At 34.2% G+C, this 16,681-nt stretch overlaps 1 protein-coding gene across 1 annotated transcript in view; it reads left to right on the forward strand.

Annotated features, from left to right (window-relative positions):
* DPYD (dihydropyrimidine dehydrogenase) overlaps nt 1–16,681 on the forward strand; it is an 862,187-nt gene that overhangs the window by 32,238 nt on the left and 813,268 nt on the right. Inside the window, exon 2 of the mRNA XM_047084253.1 lies at nt 9,209–9,319. Within this exon, the coding sequence (XP_046940209.1) occupies nt 9,209–9,319 (111 nt within the window). The remainder of the gene's footprint in view (nt 1–9,208; nt 9,320–16,681) is intronic.

The following is a 16,681-nucleotide window of genomic DNA, read 5'->3' on the forward strand; positions in this document are numbered from 1 at the left end:
TCTGCAGTAGGTTGGAGAAATAGGAAATACAAAGGCAGCCCAGATGTGATTAACACTGATTGGCATTATGTGGGTTTAAGGAACAAAAGAAGTAGTTGTTATTGACTGACACAGTATGAAGACTATTTTACTAGAGAAGTGGTGGTATTGGCAGGAGTCAAATGGAGTTGAAAAGTTGAGGGGGTAGACAATGCATTATTTGTGGTATTAAGGAATTGAGATAATGATAGAACATACAAGTGGACTATTTGGCATCCAGTGAAGTGGATGACTGTAGATCAAGGCAGAGATCTCAGGGTTTGGAATATAGATATAAAATTCAGCTCTAGAAAAGTAATCATTAGTGGAAGGCATTTAGTAGAGGTTCAAGAACCCTTAATTGTTGTCAGGAGGGGAAATGGAAGTTACAAAAGTAAAAGTAGTGAATAGAAAGAATGGTATTCATACCATGATGTCAGGGACTAAAGCAGATGAGTTTCTGGATAGAAAAGTGAATTAACATAGTATTGAATACTCTGTAAAAATAATGGAGGATTAAGAATTAAACCAAGACCTTTAGCATAATAATAAGTGTTTTCACATGTTTCATTTTCTTGGTTATATTTCAACTTCCTAACTCGCCATACACTCTGTTCCACTCTTACCCTTCTCAAAAGAAAATGTATCTTATGATGATCCTTCATTCTAAGAAATCCAAAAAATTCATAGATCATTTAAAAAATCATTTTAGTTCTAATTTTTGATATAAGTCACTTGGTAGTCCATATATGTTTTCTTTTTGCTCTTATTCACGTGGATGAAGGGCAACTAGTCAATCTTTGATTTATTACTTTTTTGTGAACATGAAAATCATGGTACTTATTCAATTTAGTTAATTAAAAAAAAAATCAAAACTCAGTTAGCCAAGACTCTATTTCCTGCTTTCTTCTTAAATTTTGTTTTCCAGCTTTTCTGTTTGCTGGCCAGTATTGCTTATCTTTGGCATGCAGGTATACACTTAACATCTCTTGAACTAAAATGACCCTTGGTCTTGTAAACACAGCTCTTTTGAAAGCAAGTGTATCTTATCCATAAATGTTAGTAGATTAAAGGTAAGTCATAGTAGTTTTCATATTAATTAAAAAGACTCTCTAAAGCTTATTTTACCTTGAGACCATTTTCTGTAAAGCAAGTTTGGGGATAAAATAATTATTCTTGAATGAAAAGCATAAATTCTAAAATATGAATTTTCATAAGTACCCAGTGAACTGGTGAATTTTTTTCTTTTATGGTAATGTAATAATCCTTATCAATTTTGTCCCTTCTTAATATTTTCTTGGATTTATATATGTAGATTCATATATATATTCAGCTCTTGCCAGCACAAAATGGTGTTTTAGCATGGATTTTCATAGTTATGTCTTTTCGAAATACTGTATTGGCTTTTATTTAAATATGTAGTGGATGGATATTTTGTAACATTATATTAAGTAAACAGTTTATGAATAAAGTAGTGAAATTTTTAAAGAAAATCACTGTAGTATAGGTTCTGATTTAAAAAAAAAATTTTTAGATGTTTGTTTTTGAGAGAGAGACAGAGACAGAGTATGAGTATGAGTGGGGGAGGGGCAGAGAGGGAGGGAGACACAGAATCTGAAGCGGGCTCCAGGCTCTTGAGCTGTCAGCACAGAGCCTGGTGTAGTGCTTGAACTTGTGAACAGTGAGATCATGTAGGTTCTGATTTTTCAAAATATGTTTGATATCACAAGGTGTTTGCATATGATACCTTATTTTCTGTTTTTATAATGAAAATATATGGAGTATATAAATTAGTATATATATTATTAATGCTTTGATATTCCTATGGCTATTGTTAATTTCTTTGTTAATATTGTTTTTATTTTATCTTTAAAATTTAAGCAAGCCATAATATTCTGCTTTTGTTTATTCTGAAGTTTCTTCCATTTTTTAATTGAAGTATAGTTGACATATAATGTTACATTAGTTTCAAGTGTACAACAGTGATTCCACAAGTCTATATGTTATGCTATGCTCACCATAAGTGAGCACATCATCTGTCACCATACAACACTATTACAATACCATTGACTCTATTCCCTATGCTGTACCTTTCATCCCGGTGACTTAATTACTTCATAACTGGGAGCCTGTGCCTCCCACTCTCCTTCATCCATTTTGCCTATCAACCGCCCACTCCCAAGGTTTCTTCTTGACTAAATAAAAATGGAAACTCAATGTGGTACCATTTGCAATCTTAACATAAAGCTATTTTTTAAGTTAATGCCCAGTATTTACAACATTTGCACAGTTCCACAGACAGTAGAATTTTTTCCATGACAATTATGGACTAAATGTTTGTGTCCCCCTTAAATTTTATGTGTTGAAGCCCTAACTTTCAGTTGATATTATTTGGAGATAGGGCCTTTAGGATGTAATTAGGTTAGATGGGGTCATGAGAGTGGGGCCCTCATAATGGGATTAGTACATTTGTAAGCAGAGACCCAAGAGAGATCTCTGTTTCTCTATGTCCTATGAAGACAAAGAGAGTAGGTGGCTCTCTGTGAGCCAGGAAGTGGTCTTTCACTAGTAACAGAATAGGTCAGCATTTTCTTGGAACTCCCAGCCACTAGAATGTGAAAAAGAAATATCTGTTGTTCAAGCTACTCAGTCTATGAGATTGTTTTACAGCAGCCCAAGCTGACTTGTAGAATACAATGTCTATGTCAGAATTAGTCACCACCTTTGGTATGTTCTGTTTTATATTAGGAATTGTGAGATTAATATCAGATGTGTAAGTAATGGTTCTGTGTTTGAGTTCTCAGTCTTTTCTGAAAGACAGTAAAAAGACATTTATTCCATTTAGAGAACACTGAGGTGCCTCGTGTGTGGTGTGTATAAGTAAAGGAGAGTCACATACTGGGCCTTGCAAAGTCAGACAAGAACTTCATGTGGCTGACTTTCCTTTGTTGAGCAAGAGTGACATGATGAATGGGATGTTTTAAGATGCATAAACTATTTTATTTGAGTTAACTATTTGCTCAGTATAAATGAATCAAATTTCCCAGGCAATATGACTAGTATTCTGAAAAGGTTCATTCATTTCTAGTTGATGAGTTTTTTGATGTTTTATAAATTTATCACTTTTGGTTCAACCTTTCTCTGGAAGGAAATGTAATGGGAATTCACCTATAAACATATTGGGACAAAGGTCCATGAGTTATATACTGTTGTGTGTATTATAGAATGATATCTGCATTTCTGTTTATATGTAATGGATTTAAAACATCTGTATTTGAATTTCATGACCCTTCCATGCTGCCATTTTAATTTGTGAAGAGCATATTGCATTTTCAGGCAGTCTGTCTTTGAAATTGTGAGCTTAGGGAACAGATAAGTTCAGGACCAATGATTTGGTTTCACCTGGATACAGCTCTTATTTTTTTCTTATTCATTTATAGTTACCTTTTCACCTGTTGCCTTCATCTTTTTCTATATTCCTGTACTTAAAAAAATGATTCCCTCTTATATATTCAAAATTGGCAGTACAAGAACATGCATATACATTGGTTGAATGGAGCCTAAAATCTAGTTCTGTCATATACTGATGACAGGTAGTAAACACTCACAGCATGCACCTTCTAGACTGTTTTATGTATCGTCTTATTTGACTCTCAAAACAACCCTGTGAAGAAGGTACATTGCTAATCACCATTTTATTGTTGAAGAAGTAGAGGGATTGAGAGTTAAATAACCAGCAAAAATAGTAGAACTAAGGCCTAAGCCCAAATTTAACCTCAAACACTATGCATATTGCTTAGCGAATACTTAATGGAATGAAAGTTGTAAGTTTTAGGACTGTCATAGACTCCTTTCTTCATTGATTATTAACTGCAGTGACTTAGACATTGTATATAAAAGGAAAATTGGCCTTTGTGTAGAGCTAGTAAAATGAACAACAAAAAAAGTTACTTGGAAAGATACTCCAACCTAAAAGAAATGTCAAGGTTGGCCAAAGAACAGAGTGCATTAAAATAATAATAATAATAATAATAATTAAAATATGAGAGTCCTTTACTAGGCCTGCTTAGCATGAATTTCCGAGGTTTTCAGAAGACTTCAGAGTAATCTTGAGTGTGGGAACAGGATGCAGAATGAAGCTGCATTCACTCCTCTTCTGCTCCCAACCCAGGATGAGACTGATCATAGCAGTTTTGAGCTTATCCAAGAACCAAGGACACCTTTGTAAATTCCTAAAGATACTTACTTAAACTCACCCTACACCATGACTAATTATGGACATTGGAAAGGGTGAGATAATTGGTTGAGATTGGGGCTTATAAGCAAGAGACTGGTAAGCAAGTAAGTAATGAAAAGTTCAGATCTTCATTGAGCAACATTTGTTAGATTGTTGTCTAGATGAAGCAACAAATGCTCAACAAAAGCATTAATCAATAGATAATTCTGTTTTCCTGTTAGTTGAGAATATTTACTGGGGAAAAAAAGGAAGCACAATACAATGTTTTATTGAAATGAAGATATTTATGCCAGTTATGAAAAAGAGAAAAGCATGATTTTTTACTTTTATTTATATTTATTTTTTATTTTTATCTGATGCAATGGGCAGTAGGAGACAACTTATGGAAGACTCAGGAAAAGCCATCAAAGACAAAATTTAAGCATAGTTTAAATAAGATAAAATCTAATTTACCAAGTTCAGCCTATAAATCTGAAATGTCAGTATGTGTGTAACATGTTAATGGCTCAGAATTATAGTAATGACCAGGATTGAAGAGGAAACATTTGTTTATAATTTAAAATGCAAAGTGTGAGGGAAGCTTAATGATGCATTATGTTTAGATAACTGATACTGTGATATAAAACAAAGCCACATTTTTAGAAAGAGGACGTGTTGTCCAAGTGGCTTCTTACAGTTGTAATTCAAGCTCAAATAATACTGCTGTTTTAGTATTTTTAAGCTAAGACTTAATACTTTTATTTGTGAAGTGAGGGCCTGTGACTGTAGTCCATCTGGGCTCCTCTTTGTGCCCTCTATAGGAGTAAAGAAAAGTCTCTTCAGAGGCATAATTCTAGTTTGTATGCAATGCTTCCCAGCATAGTGTTGATAGACAGCACAGTGACAACACATAACCCTGCTTTGATCTCACATGTAAATCTGTCTTTGGATCATATTCTTTCATTTCTTAAACTAAATGAAATAGTATAGTGAAATTTTCTTAAATTCTGGTTTTTTTTTGTTTTTAGTTTGTTTTTTTTTTTTGTTTTTGTCTTGTTTTGTTTTTTGCCTTTAGAATCACTAGTACAGTTTTATTGTGTTACTAAAAATGATTGGAAAAACCAAAGGTCAGATCCTTTGTGTGGGAGAAAATCCCCTTTATAAGTAACATACCCCATATCTGAAAGGCATAGTAGGCCTCTTAAAATTCTGAATTTATGGGAGAGGGAGCCTTGTGACCTTGTTAGGATCTGTTTTTGATCATTTCTTAGGATTAATGCAATTTAGAACTCCCCTGGATTATTCTGCCAGCTATTCAGTTGTTGATGATATTGACTTTTACTTTTAAAATGTCTTTGCTTTGGAAAATTGTTTTTAACAGCCTTCAACCACTTATATTTTGAATTTTTATGTTGTATCACTTTTCATTTGGGACATTAAGTCAAATTCTTGGTAACCATTCTCCACAATCCAATTTATTTTTACCCAAGATCCATTGAATTCAGCTCACTGCCTTTCTGTAAAAGGTTAACCCAATATGTCATGTTATGTTATACTTTCTACTCATGCTATATAAAAGAAAAGTTACTGTGATAAGCAGCCAATAAATTGCATTCAGAATGTTTATTCTTAAAAATTACATTACTATGCTGACATAGATAAACATAATCATTTATCACAATATGGATTGTGAAATAAAAACTAAAATAAATGGACCCATCTTGCCTGTTACCCAGTGTTTTTTTTTTTTTCTTTAAATGTTGGTCACAATAACTACCTTTAAAAAATGTCATCTTCTTATTTATCAGTTTGAATTAATGTATGAGATTAGTAATGGTTCAAGCTTGAATAACTACACAAAAAACCACATTTATTGTATAATAGGAAAGTATTTTCAACTTTTTTGTATAAAAATGAGGTTATATTTTTAAATGTTGGCTCTTATTAATATGTTATTTTGGCATTATATCATCATAAGGAATAAACCATTTAAAACTCATAGCTCTATTTGGTGTTTGTTATCCAGAAGACAGAGACATCTAAATTCGTAAATTTTGAAGAAATCTCATGTTCATCATGTATAGGAATTACTAAAAATAATTTTCACTTATATTGGGCTAATAAAGTAAGTCCCAGGGATGTTTAATAGAGTGAATACAGCACACAGTGAAACCTGAATGTAGTATTTGGTGATTATTTATTTACTTACTCGATAGCAGCTTTACTGAGGTATAATTCACATACCACAGAATTCACTCATACAAAGTATAGAATTCAAAAGCTGTTAGTGTATTGATAGTTGTGTTTCTGTCACCACTGCCAATTTCATCAGCCCAGAAAGAAACCATGTACCCTTTTGCAGTCATTCCATTTCCCCTTAATCCTCCAACCCCTGGTAAGCGCAGCCTACTTTCTGTCTCTATATATTTGCCTATTCTGGACATTATATATAAATGAAATCATATGATATGTGATATTTTGTAACTGGCTTCTTTCAGCATAATATTTATGTTCATCTATGTTGTTTGTGAATTTCCCCAATTTTTTCTGTTATTGACAAAAATTCCATTATGCTTGGAGAACTACTTCATATGATTTTAAAATTTATTGAGGCTTCTTTTATGGTTTAGCATATGATCTGTCCTAGAGAATGTTTTGGGTACATCTGAGAAGAGTGTGGATTCTGCTGTTCTTGGGTAGAGTATACCACAGATAAAGCTTTGTCTTTGTGTTGAATCTGATACCTGTGCCCTTTGGAAGGCAGATTCTGTTTACTTTTTTTCTTGTGTGGGTCACACAATCCTGTTTTTTGAATGTCTTATAACTTTTTTTATTTATTAAAAATTGAACATTTTAGATAAAATATTGTAGCAATTCTGGATAGTAGCCTTTCTCCCCTAAAATGGGGCTTATTGATGTTTGCTTATTTGTTTAGTGACTTGATGCACTATTTTAGGGAACTCTATTTCTCTCAAGATGTGAACCTCTGATTGTATTTGCATAAAGTGAAGTCTTGGGCGTATGCACAATAACTCTGGGATGCTAATGGATGTGAACCTCTGATTGTATTTGCATAAAGTGAAGTCTTGGGCGTATGCACAATAACTCTGGGATGCTAATGGTTTTATCAGGGCTTTATTTGCCTTTTCCCCTATTTTTTTTAAAACTGCACACCTCTGTTGGTATTACACCCAGCTCTTGGTTTCTACTGATTGCTGTCTGATTGCTCTATTATTTTTGACAATGTCCTGGAATATAAATTACTGCACAGTATGAGTCAATTAAATTTGGGTGCCTTGCAGGAATAGTTTTTGAAGTGAGTCTTTGAGGTTTCTTGTGATCCTAGGGGAGTTGTTCTTAGCTATTTCTTTCCCTGGTTCTCTCTGGTAAACTGTCTGCCTTATGATTTAGTTTATTGCTCTCATGAAGCTATCACCCTCCTCTTAATTGTTTGCCATCAAACTATTTACTGTTTTTGAGAATAGCCGTAGGCTTGAACTTCCCCATGTACTAATTCTAATAAAGTCAGTTGTTTTAGGGGGAGCTGCCTGTTCTTATGACTTGCCTCTTCCCCTGCAAAAAAAAATCCCTGAGCCACAGCTACAGAGCTAGGGGTGGTTTAGTGGCTTGCTTTTCCCAGAATGACACTCCTGTGTTATGAGCAGAACACTGGTGTAGGCAGTACCTTCTGATCTCAGTTTGCTTCTCTTGGTATATTAACTCCAAACCTTGAATAAATTAAGGTGAGGGTGATTAGTCCTCCATGTAATTGGCATGTTTGCTGCATGTGCGGTAGAACCTCTGCTCTATGAGTGGGGACTAGGTGAAGCAAGGGAGCTCCTGCCTTCTCAGCTGCACTCTCTGGAGTTTAGTTGCTGCATAGTGGGTTGGGGGGGGGATGGGGGAATGAGAAATGCTAATAGTCTGCCCTTCTCTGGGAAATACCATACACTCAACTGGAAGCTGGGGGCAGATGGACCTTTGTGTTCTTGGTTGCACTCACCTGAGGTAGAATTTCTGTTTACTGAGCTGTGGCATGGTGGAGGGGTAGGCAGGCCATTCTTCAAATGCCATAGACCTTCACTGTTTTTACCAATTCTTAGTAGATTTTTCTTGAGCAAATGTTTCTTCATTTGCTATTTGACTTTAGGATGATTTCTGGAGACTTTGAAGGATTCTTATTTTTACTAATTTTTATCAGTTACATTTTGTTGGGGAATTTATCTAAAGAAGTCTTCATGCTATCATTTTGGAAGACCTCTGGTGGTTTTCTTTTAAATACTCTCTTAAGACAGTACTTTGAAATTAATTCTTTATTGAGTTTTTCAGGTGACATTTAATTTATTTGCATACATAGTTAAAAAGGTTTTCTCTTCTGCTTTTGTACGTCACGAAGTCATAGTAAAATATAGTCTTTTTTTGGGTAAATTTGAATATAAGCTTAATACAGAGAAGAACTGAGTTCTAATTCAGTCCCTTTAGCATATTAATTGTGAGATCTCAAATAGGTTACTTAAGCACCTTGAATGTATTTGCTTATCCAAAATTTTGAAATAATAGTAGCTATTATTAAATTAAATTAGGTAATGCATGTGAAAACAATTTGTTAATTCTAAAAACTTAAAATGGGGAGTGTTGTTATTACACGCTCAAATAAAATCTGCATCTTTTATGATTTCATTCTCATCTAAAAATACTATGTATAAAATTTATCTTAAAGAGTCTTCAGTATGGTTTATGTGATTTTTAAATCTTTCATATTATGATCAATAAGTATTCTTATAAAATCAGTGAGTATATCACCTAGCAAATGATTACTTTAGATAAGCTTATGGTGGAATTACAACAGTAGAAGGAGAAAACAACATGTTCAGTATAAGTCTTTGGAGTGAGTGGTGAGTAATCTTAAAATAAAATTTTGATTTTTTTTATATGCCAACATAGATGTTTATATGTTGTTTATACTGTCTTCAGAGTATCCTGGCTCTAAATCCTCGAACACAAACTCATGCAGCGCTGCGTTCCACTTCAGCCAAGAAAGTAGACAAGAAACATTGGAAAAGAAATACTGATAAAAACTGCTCTGTAAGTACCACTGATAGATTGTTTCACATGGAAAATAATCTCATCCTATACATTGTAAAACAAGATTTTACATATACTTAGAAATACAATTAAATATGTGTAAAATACAGCTGTAATTTTTTTCATACTTTAGATATTTTTTATTTGAATAATCTCAAAGATGTTTTTAATTTTACTGCTTGAAAATCTATTGAAACAACTAAAAAATTATATGTTTAGTGTGGTACCAAAATTTATTGTCTTAAAAATCCGTAAACCTTCTCTTAAAATTCTTTTGTAAAATCAAAAACACAAGGAACAATAAGTGTTGGTGAGGCCGTGGAGAAAAAGGAACTCTCTTACACTATTGGTGGAATGCAAACTGGTGCAGCCACTGTGGAAAATAGTATGGAGGTTCCTCAAAAAATTAAAAATAAAATTACTATATGATCCAGTAATTCCACTACTGGGTATTTACCCAAAGAATACAAAAACACTAATTTGAAAAGACACATGCACCCCTATGTTTGTTGCTGTATTATTTACAATAGTCAAACTATGGAAGCCCCCCTCCCCACGTGTCCACTGATAGAGGAGTGGATAAAGATGATGTAGTGTGTGTGTGTGTGTATGTATATATATATATATACATACACACAATGGAATATAGAGAGTATAATGCTAAGCAAATAAGTCAGAGAAAGACAAAGGCCATGTGATCTCACTCATATGTGGAATTTAAGAAAAAACAAATAATCAAAAGAAGAAAAAAGCACATTAAGAAACAGATTCTTAACTATAGAGAACAAACTGATGGTTACCACAGAGGAAGTGGGTGAGGGGAATGGGTGAAATAGGTGTTGGGGATTTAAGAGTACAATTATTATGATGAAAAAAATTAAATTAAAATCCTTGAAAATTGTTTTGTATAACAATAAAATGATACAGAAGAGTTTCCATATTACAGATATAATTTAGCTGAAGAAGAGTACACTGGCATATACAAGCTATCGTATGATGTGGTTTTGGGGAACATATGAGCAACATTTGGGGAATACTATAAACATTTAATATTTCCAAGTGAGGTACAGGAGAAAAATGTCTGAGATTACTGATTGCTGAAATGTTATTTAACCGATTCTATGAGGTTATCACAGGGCTGGCACTTTGAGGCCATAAATGGGGATTAAGTACAAACTCGAAGGCAATATTTAAAATACGACTTTAGGGGGCATACCTTTTTAAAATTGGAAATCAATTTCCTTTTTACCCAATTTCCCAAAATTAGTTTCCCCCAAATGAGTTTTCTCAAATCATTTATTGAAACAATTATTTGTATTAGCTTATTTAACATTGGCTTCTTTGGTGCTTTGCTTATACTGTCTAATATAACGATTTTAGTTTATGTACTTCTTTCTTCCTTACATATGAACTCTTTAATGATGGAAATTGAGGGTATGTGCTCATTGTGTATGTATTCATCTGATTCAAAAATTTTTGTCATTGGACATCCAGGAAAGGTTTTTGAATGAAAAGAAGAAATAGAAATACAAAGAAATGATGTGACTTGAGATGATTATGTAGCCACTTAATAGCAAAGCTGGGTTGGAGTTCAGTTTTCCTTGTACCAGTTTGGTGAATTTGCTTTCTAATATCATGAGGTCTCTGGAAGAAGACTAGTGTGGTCTAAATTATATCAAAGGATAGACTGACTCTAAGATCTTATATTACAGTGTGAATAATTGCAGGGCACTGAAAAAAGAGTCATGTAAATTTCAAATGTAGAAAGCCCTTAAAGATTATCAAGTATAAATCATTTTAAAGGTATGAGAACTTTGACCCTGATAAGTTAAATGACTTCTCTAAGGTCTCATTTATATATTATTAAACTATTTATGGTCAGAGTTCTATTTAGAAAGAGAGGCTTTCTTATCATTTTATTACTATTTTATGAAATTAGCATTTTATTCCAAAATGTTATCCTGTAAATTGAGTGTCTCATTTTATCAGATTTTTTAATAATTGGTAAAGATGCAGTGAGGTGGGTCTTCTCCATTAAATGTATTGGCACAAATTCTGAGAGAAGCAATTTGACAGTATTTTTGGCAATATTCATCAACACCTGTCTTAGTTTGCTAGGGCTGCCATAACCAAGTACCATTGACTGGGTGGCCTAAAGAACAGAAATTCTCAATGTTGTGGAGGCTAGGAATCTGAGATCAAGGTGTCAGCAGGGTTGTTTTCTTCTGAGTCCTCTCTCTTGGTTTTCCCTTGTGTCTTTGTTATAGTCTTCCCTCTGTGTGTGCCTGTATCCAAATTTCCTCTTATAATGACACTAATACTAGATTAGGGCCCCCTCTTAATGACCTCATTTTAATTCAGTCATCTCTGTAAAGACTGTCTCCAAATACAATTACATTCTCAGGTACTAGGGGTTAGGACTCTAGCATATAAATTTGTGGGGGATATAGTTCAGTCCATAACAATATCTTTAAATTATCAAACACTTACATCCAATAATTTATCTTGTAGTAAACTATCCTAAACAAAGAATTAGGAATGTAGATAAAGAATTAAGTAGAAAGAAGCTTTTCCCAACATTATTTATTTGGTAGAGAAAAATGTGGGGAAAACCCACTGAATTCCAAGCATTGAGTTGGGTTAAATAAATCAGGGCAGATCCATTCAGCAGTAAGTTGTGCAATCATGGAAATTATTTTTAAAATAATTATCTGGAAAAATACTTACAATATATATTATAAGGAAAAGGCATGAAACATTATATTTAAGAATGATTGTGTGCACTTATACACACATATTCACCTAGACATATATTCACAAAGAAAAAAAGAAAATATAATGGAATGTTAATAGTGATTACCTTTGTTTTCTTTGCACTTTTGTATATTTCAAGTTTTATATAATCAAGTATTAGTAGAAAAATGAAAGCTTTAAATTCATGTTAAAATAATCTTAATCTATAAGATCAGATTTATTGCTCTGGATGTATACCATTTTGAAAATTCTATTTGACACACCTATATTAACAAAACACAGTGAAATTCATTCCCAAAGTGGAAATACGGAGCGAAGGTTTGAAAGTTACTCTCAGTGCAGTTAAAGAATGTGGCTCCTTTCCTTTTCATTATTGTTCTTATGTTTGCATGAAGAATTGATTAAAAGTATAACCAAAAGATTCTTTTCTTTTCTTTTCTTTTCTTTTCTTTTCTTTTCTTTTCTTTTCTTTTCTTTTTTTATTATTTTAGAGAGAGAGAGTGAGGGGGGAGAGGGACAGAAGGAGAGAGAGAGAATCTTAAGCAGACTCCATGCTCAGTGTGGAGTTCAACATGGTGCTCCATCCCATGACCCTGAGTTCATGACCTAAGCCAAAACCAAGAGTCAGATACTCAACTGACTGAGCCACCCAGGCGCCCCTGATTTATTTTTTACTTTACAAATTTTCATATTTGTGTTTCATAATCACTCCTCTAAATTCAAAAGCCTTATATGTATATAAACAAACATAAGACTTTGAAAGGTAGAGAGAAGACCAAGTAGCTAGAGAAATGGAACCTAAAGAATGAAATAGTGGTTAGTTCCTAGGGTTTTCCTTTTTCTGCATTTTCCCAGTCTTGGGGGAGCACCTGGCTGGCATGAGAATCTTGATCTTGAGGTCATAAGTTGAAGCCCCATATTGGGTATAGAGCTTACTTAAATTAATTAAATAATTAAAAATAAAACTAAATAAAAAACATGTGTCTTGGAAAAACTAGAAATCCTAAAATAAATGAAGAAAATGAAGAAATATCTCAGTCTTGGGACTAAAGAATTTAGAGAACTGGCAACACTAACTTCACACACACATGCACATTCACACACACACACACACACACACACATACACACACACACAAATCCTAACAAAAGTCTGCTCTCTCTAGCCAAATTACCAGGGAAAAAACAGCCTAGCAAGACAGAAAACCTTCAGACCGTAAGTTGTCTACTCTACCCAAACACATCAAGAAAAACTGTGGCCCTATCCCTATGTATTCCATAAAGGCTGAGAAGAGAGCCTAGACTTCCATTCTGTAATGAGATAATGAGATGCCCACACACCTCTGCTGGGTGAAAGAATAGGGAGCCAGTACTTTCATCCCCATTAGCTAGCCAGTAACTGAAAGGGCCCACATCCCCACTTACCCTCTGTGATGTCAATGACTTCTCTCACTATCCAGAGGAAGAAAAGAAAGAGGGCAGGGCTGAAAAATACTCAAAAAGGAAATAATGACTAAAAACTTTCCAAATGGGGAAAGAGACATAAACCTACAAATTCAAAAAACCTGTGTGAAACCCAAAGAAAACCATAGTAAGATATGTCATAATTGAATATCTGAAAACTAAAGACGAAGACAGTATCCTGAAGGAAGCTAGCCCACTTGCTTCAAGACAGGGACAACTCTCGTGGGCTGTTATGCTCCTAAGCCTTGCTCTATTGCTTTGGCTATGACTAGAAGGTACCACTGACTGCGTCCTTGCTTTGAAAGTTTCCCTCCTTCCTACCCTGCTTTATGCCTCTTGTACTTTTCCTGAATAGCCCTTGCTCCATAAATCACCTGCACCCAAATCCCTGTTTCAAATTTGCTTTTAGGAAAAATGAATTGAAATTGGTAAACAAACGGTGAAATCTTGGCTCGCATCAGCAGCACTTGATACAGCGTCACTCTCTTGTTCCTAAAATATTTTTTTTTCACTTGGCGTATAGAACATCAAACTCCTTGGTTTTCTTCTTTCATTATTAGCATCTCCTTGGCTTCATTGTTGGTTATTCCTCATCTTCTCACCCCTAAATATTAGAATGCTCAGAGCTTAGATCTTTCTCTCTCTGTAAGGCTTATTATGTTGGTGGTCTCATTTTTCTCTCCTCACTTTAATTTCTGTCTATATCCAAATCTTATTACCTCTTACCTCCTTCACCACTATCAACCTTTCTAAGCCAGCACCATTATCTCTCATCTCTCATCTGGTTTATTTCAATAGCTTTGAAATAGTTTCCATGCTTATGCCTTTCCTGGTAGAATCTTTAATTAATATACACAAACCTGTTTAAAATTCCTGTGTTCAGAATCTTTCTGTCACTTCAGCAAGGCCTTCTCCGGCCACTCTATTTAAAACTCCAGGGGCGCCTGGGTGGCGCAGTCGGTTAAGCGTCCGACTTCAGCCAGGTCACGATCTCGCGGTCCGTGAGTTCGAGCCCCGCGTCAGGCTCTGGGCTGATGGCTCAGAGCCTGGAGCCTGTTTCCGATTCTGTGTCTCCCTCTCTCTCTGCCCCTCCCCCGTTCATGCTCTGTCTCTCGCTGTCCCAAAAATAAATAAACGTTGAAAAAAAAAAATTTAAAACTCCAACCTGCCCCCCTTTTGAGCTCCCCTTAGACTTCTCTGCTTAATTTTTCTTCTAGCACTCATCACTGATATACTGTTTTTTACTTGCTAATTTTGTTTATTTTCTGCCCTTTTCTGCTGGAATATAAAGTGTAGGAGGGCAGGGATTTTTGTGTTTTGTTCATCATGTGTTCCGTTGCATAAGCTGTGTTCCCAGCTTCTAGAATAGTTGGTGCTCAGTAAATATCTGCCGAATGAATGCATGAATGAATAGGATCCTTTTGTCACATATTATTTATATACTGGACATAAGGATTACATATTTTCTTATATAGTGCTATACAGTTTCCAGAGTACCTTTGCATATTCCATTTGGTTTTTACCATAATGTAAATAGACAATTCAGATTTGTCTCCTTGTTTTACTAATGAGGACTATGCTGAAAGGTTAAATGATTTACTTAAGCATATTAAAATTACTCAGTGTTGCAGTCAGATCTAGAAATCAGGTCATCTGGGTCTAGTACATCCTTTTTAGTATATCACCTGGTTTCCTTAGAAAAGACAAGTAAGATTATTAGAAAGTAGAATCATCAGAATTAAGGAAAAGATAGATTGTATTGGTTGTCACATTTTTTTTACCAGTAATCTTAATATCATTTCTGAAGATAGCCAAAGAGATCATTTTCAGCTAACTTCCCGACCACCAAATACAAAGGTTTTATTTATTTATGCTTTTTTTTATTTACTATTTTGCTTTGGCTTTATAATTTTCTGTTTTGATTTAGTTCAGATAATCACTGACTTACCACTCTTTGCATATGTGCATTAGGGTTGTGGGTTGGGTCTCTTTGAATTCCCAGGGAAGAAGTTTCTCTTGAGCCATTGTATTACCTTCTGTTCATATCTGGTTATCTTTGTCCATTTTGGTTCTGGAAACAACCATATTTCAGGCACTGTATTGAATGCCATTCAAAGATGAATAAATTACAAATTCCAGTCTGAAATTGTTTATTAAAATAGGTGCAAATTTAGTTTTAACAAGCAAATTTATAGGCTTCTTAGAAGATAGGTATTTGTTTGACCTGTAAAAGTGCTCTGCGAATGGCAGTTCTGAAATTTTTTACCCAGGAATTTCTTCCCTTGGCAGTTTGATACCATTCTAGTACTAATTGGAAATTCTGAATTCAGTAGGGGATTTAAACTGGCAAATGTGTTTATACTGGTTAATGAAGCACGAAGCAGTTATTTCCAGTATCTTTTAAGCAGGTGTTCCATAACTGCTGTTTATTTTTGCCATTTTTGAAAATGCTGAACTGTCGTAATTGCATAAATATTTTGCACTCATTTTCCATTAGCAATATTTGAAGACCTGAAAATGTTACAAATCAGAAAACTGGGTGAAAATAAAAAGAGAAGGTAGTTGAAGACATCCAATTATTAGACATTTTTAAGAACTTTAGCTACTTTGTTTTAAACATGTGACTCATAGTAAGTGCTCACAGTAAAAAAAATAATAATAAGCCATAGTATATAGTAAGAATTTGCTAATTGCAAATCTGTCTAAAGTGCTTTTAATGAACTAGCTCATTTAATCCTCAGAGCCATCCTATGAGGAGGGTACTGTATTTTATTTCCATTCATAGATAAGGGAACTGAAGCACAGGGAAATTTAAGAAACCTGTCCAGGATTCCACTACTGCATGGTGGAACCAGAGGTTGCACTCATGTAATCTGGCACCAGATCTTTTTAAGTAAAATTGTTTGAATAAGTAAATAAAAATAAATCATTGAATTTTTTTTTTCATTCTAGGAAATGACTACAGTAATGTGTAGGTTTTGATAAATCACTATTTTTTTCCTGGATGAGGTTCCCAGTTTTAGTCACTACTTTTTGTTTGTTTTTGCATTCATTGCCTGTTTATAAAATGGGCCAGCCATTGTGCCACTTACCACAGTAGAATGACGATGAATTTGATTGGCATAGGCCTTGCCAAGAAGGTCTC

The sequence above is a fragment of the Lynx rufus genome, unplaced genomic scaffold (genome assembly GCF_022079265.1).
Source record: "Lynx rufus isolate CCGP_SWC_20201006 ecotype Redwood Valley unplaced genomic scaffold, mLynRuf1.p SCAF_2, whole genome shotgun sequence".
In the NCBI taxonomy this organism is placed as follows: Eukaryota; Metazoa; Chordata; class Mammalia; order Carnivora; family Felidae; genus Lynx; species Lynx rufus.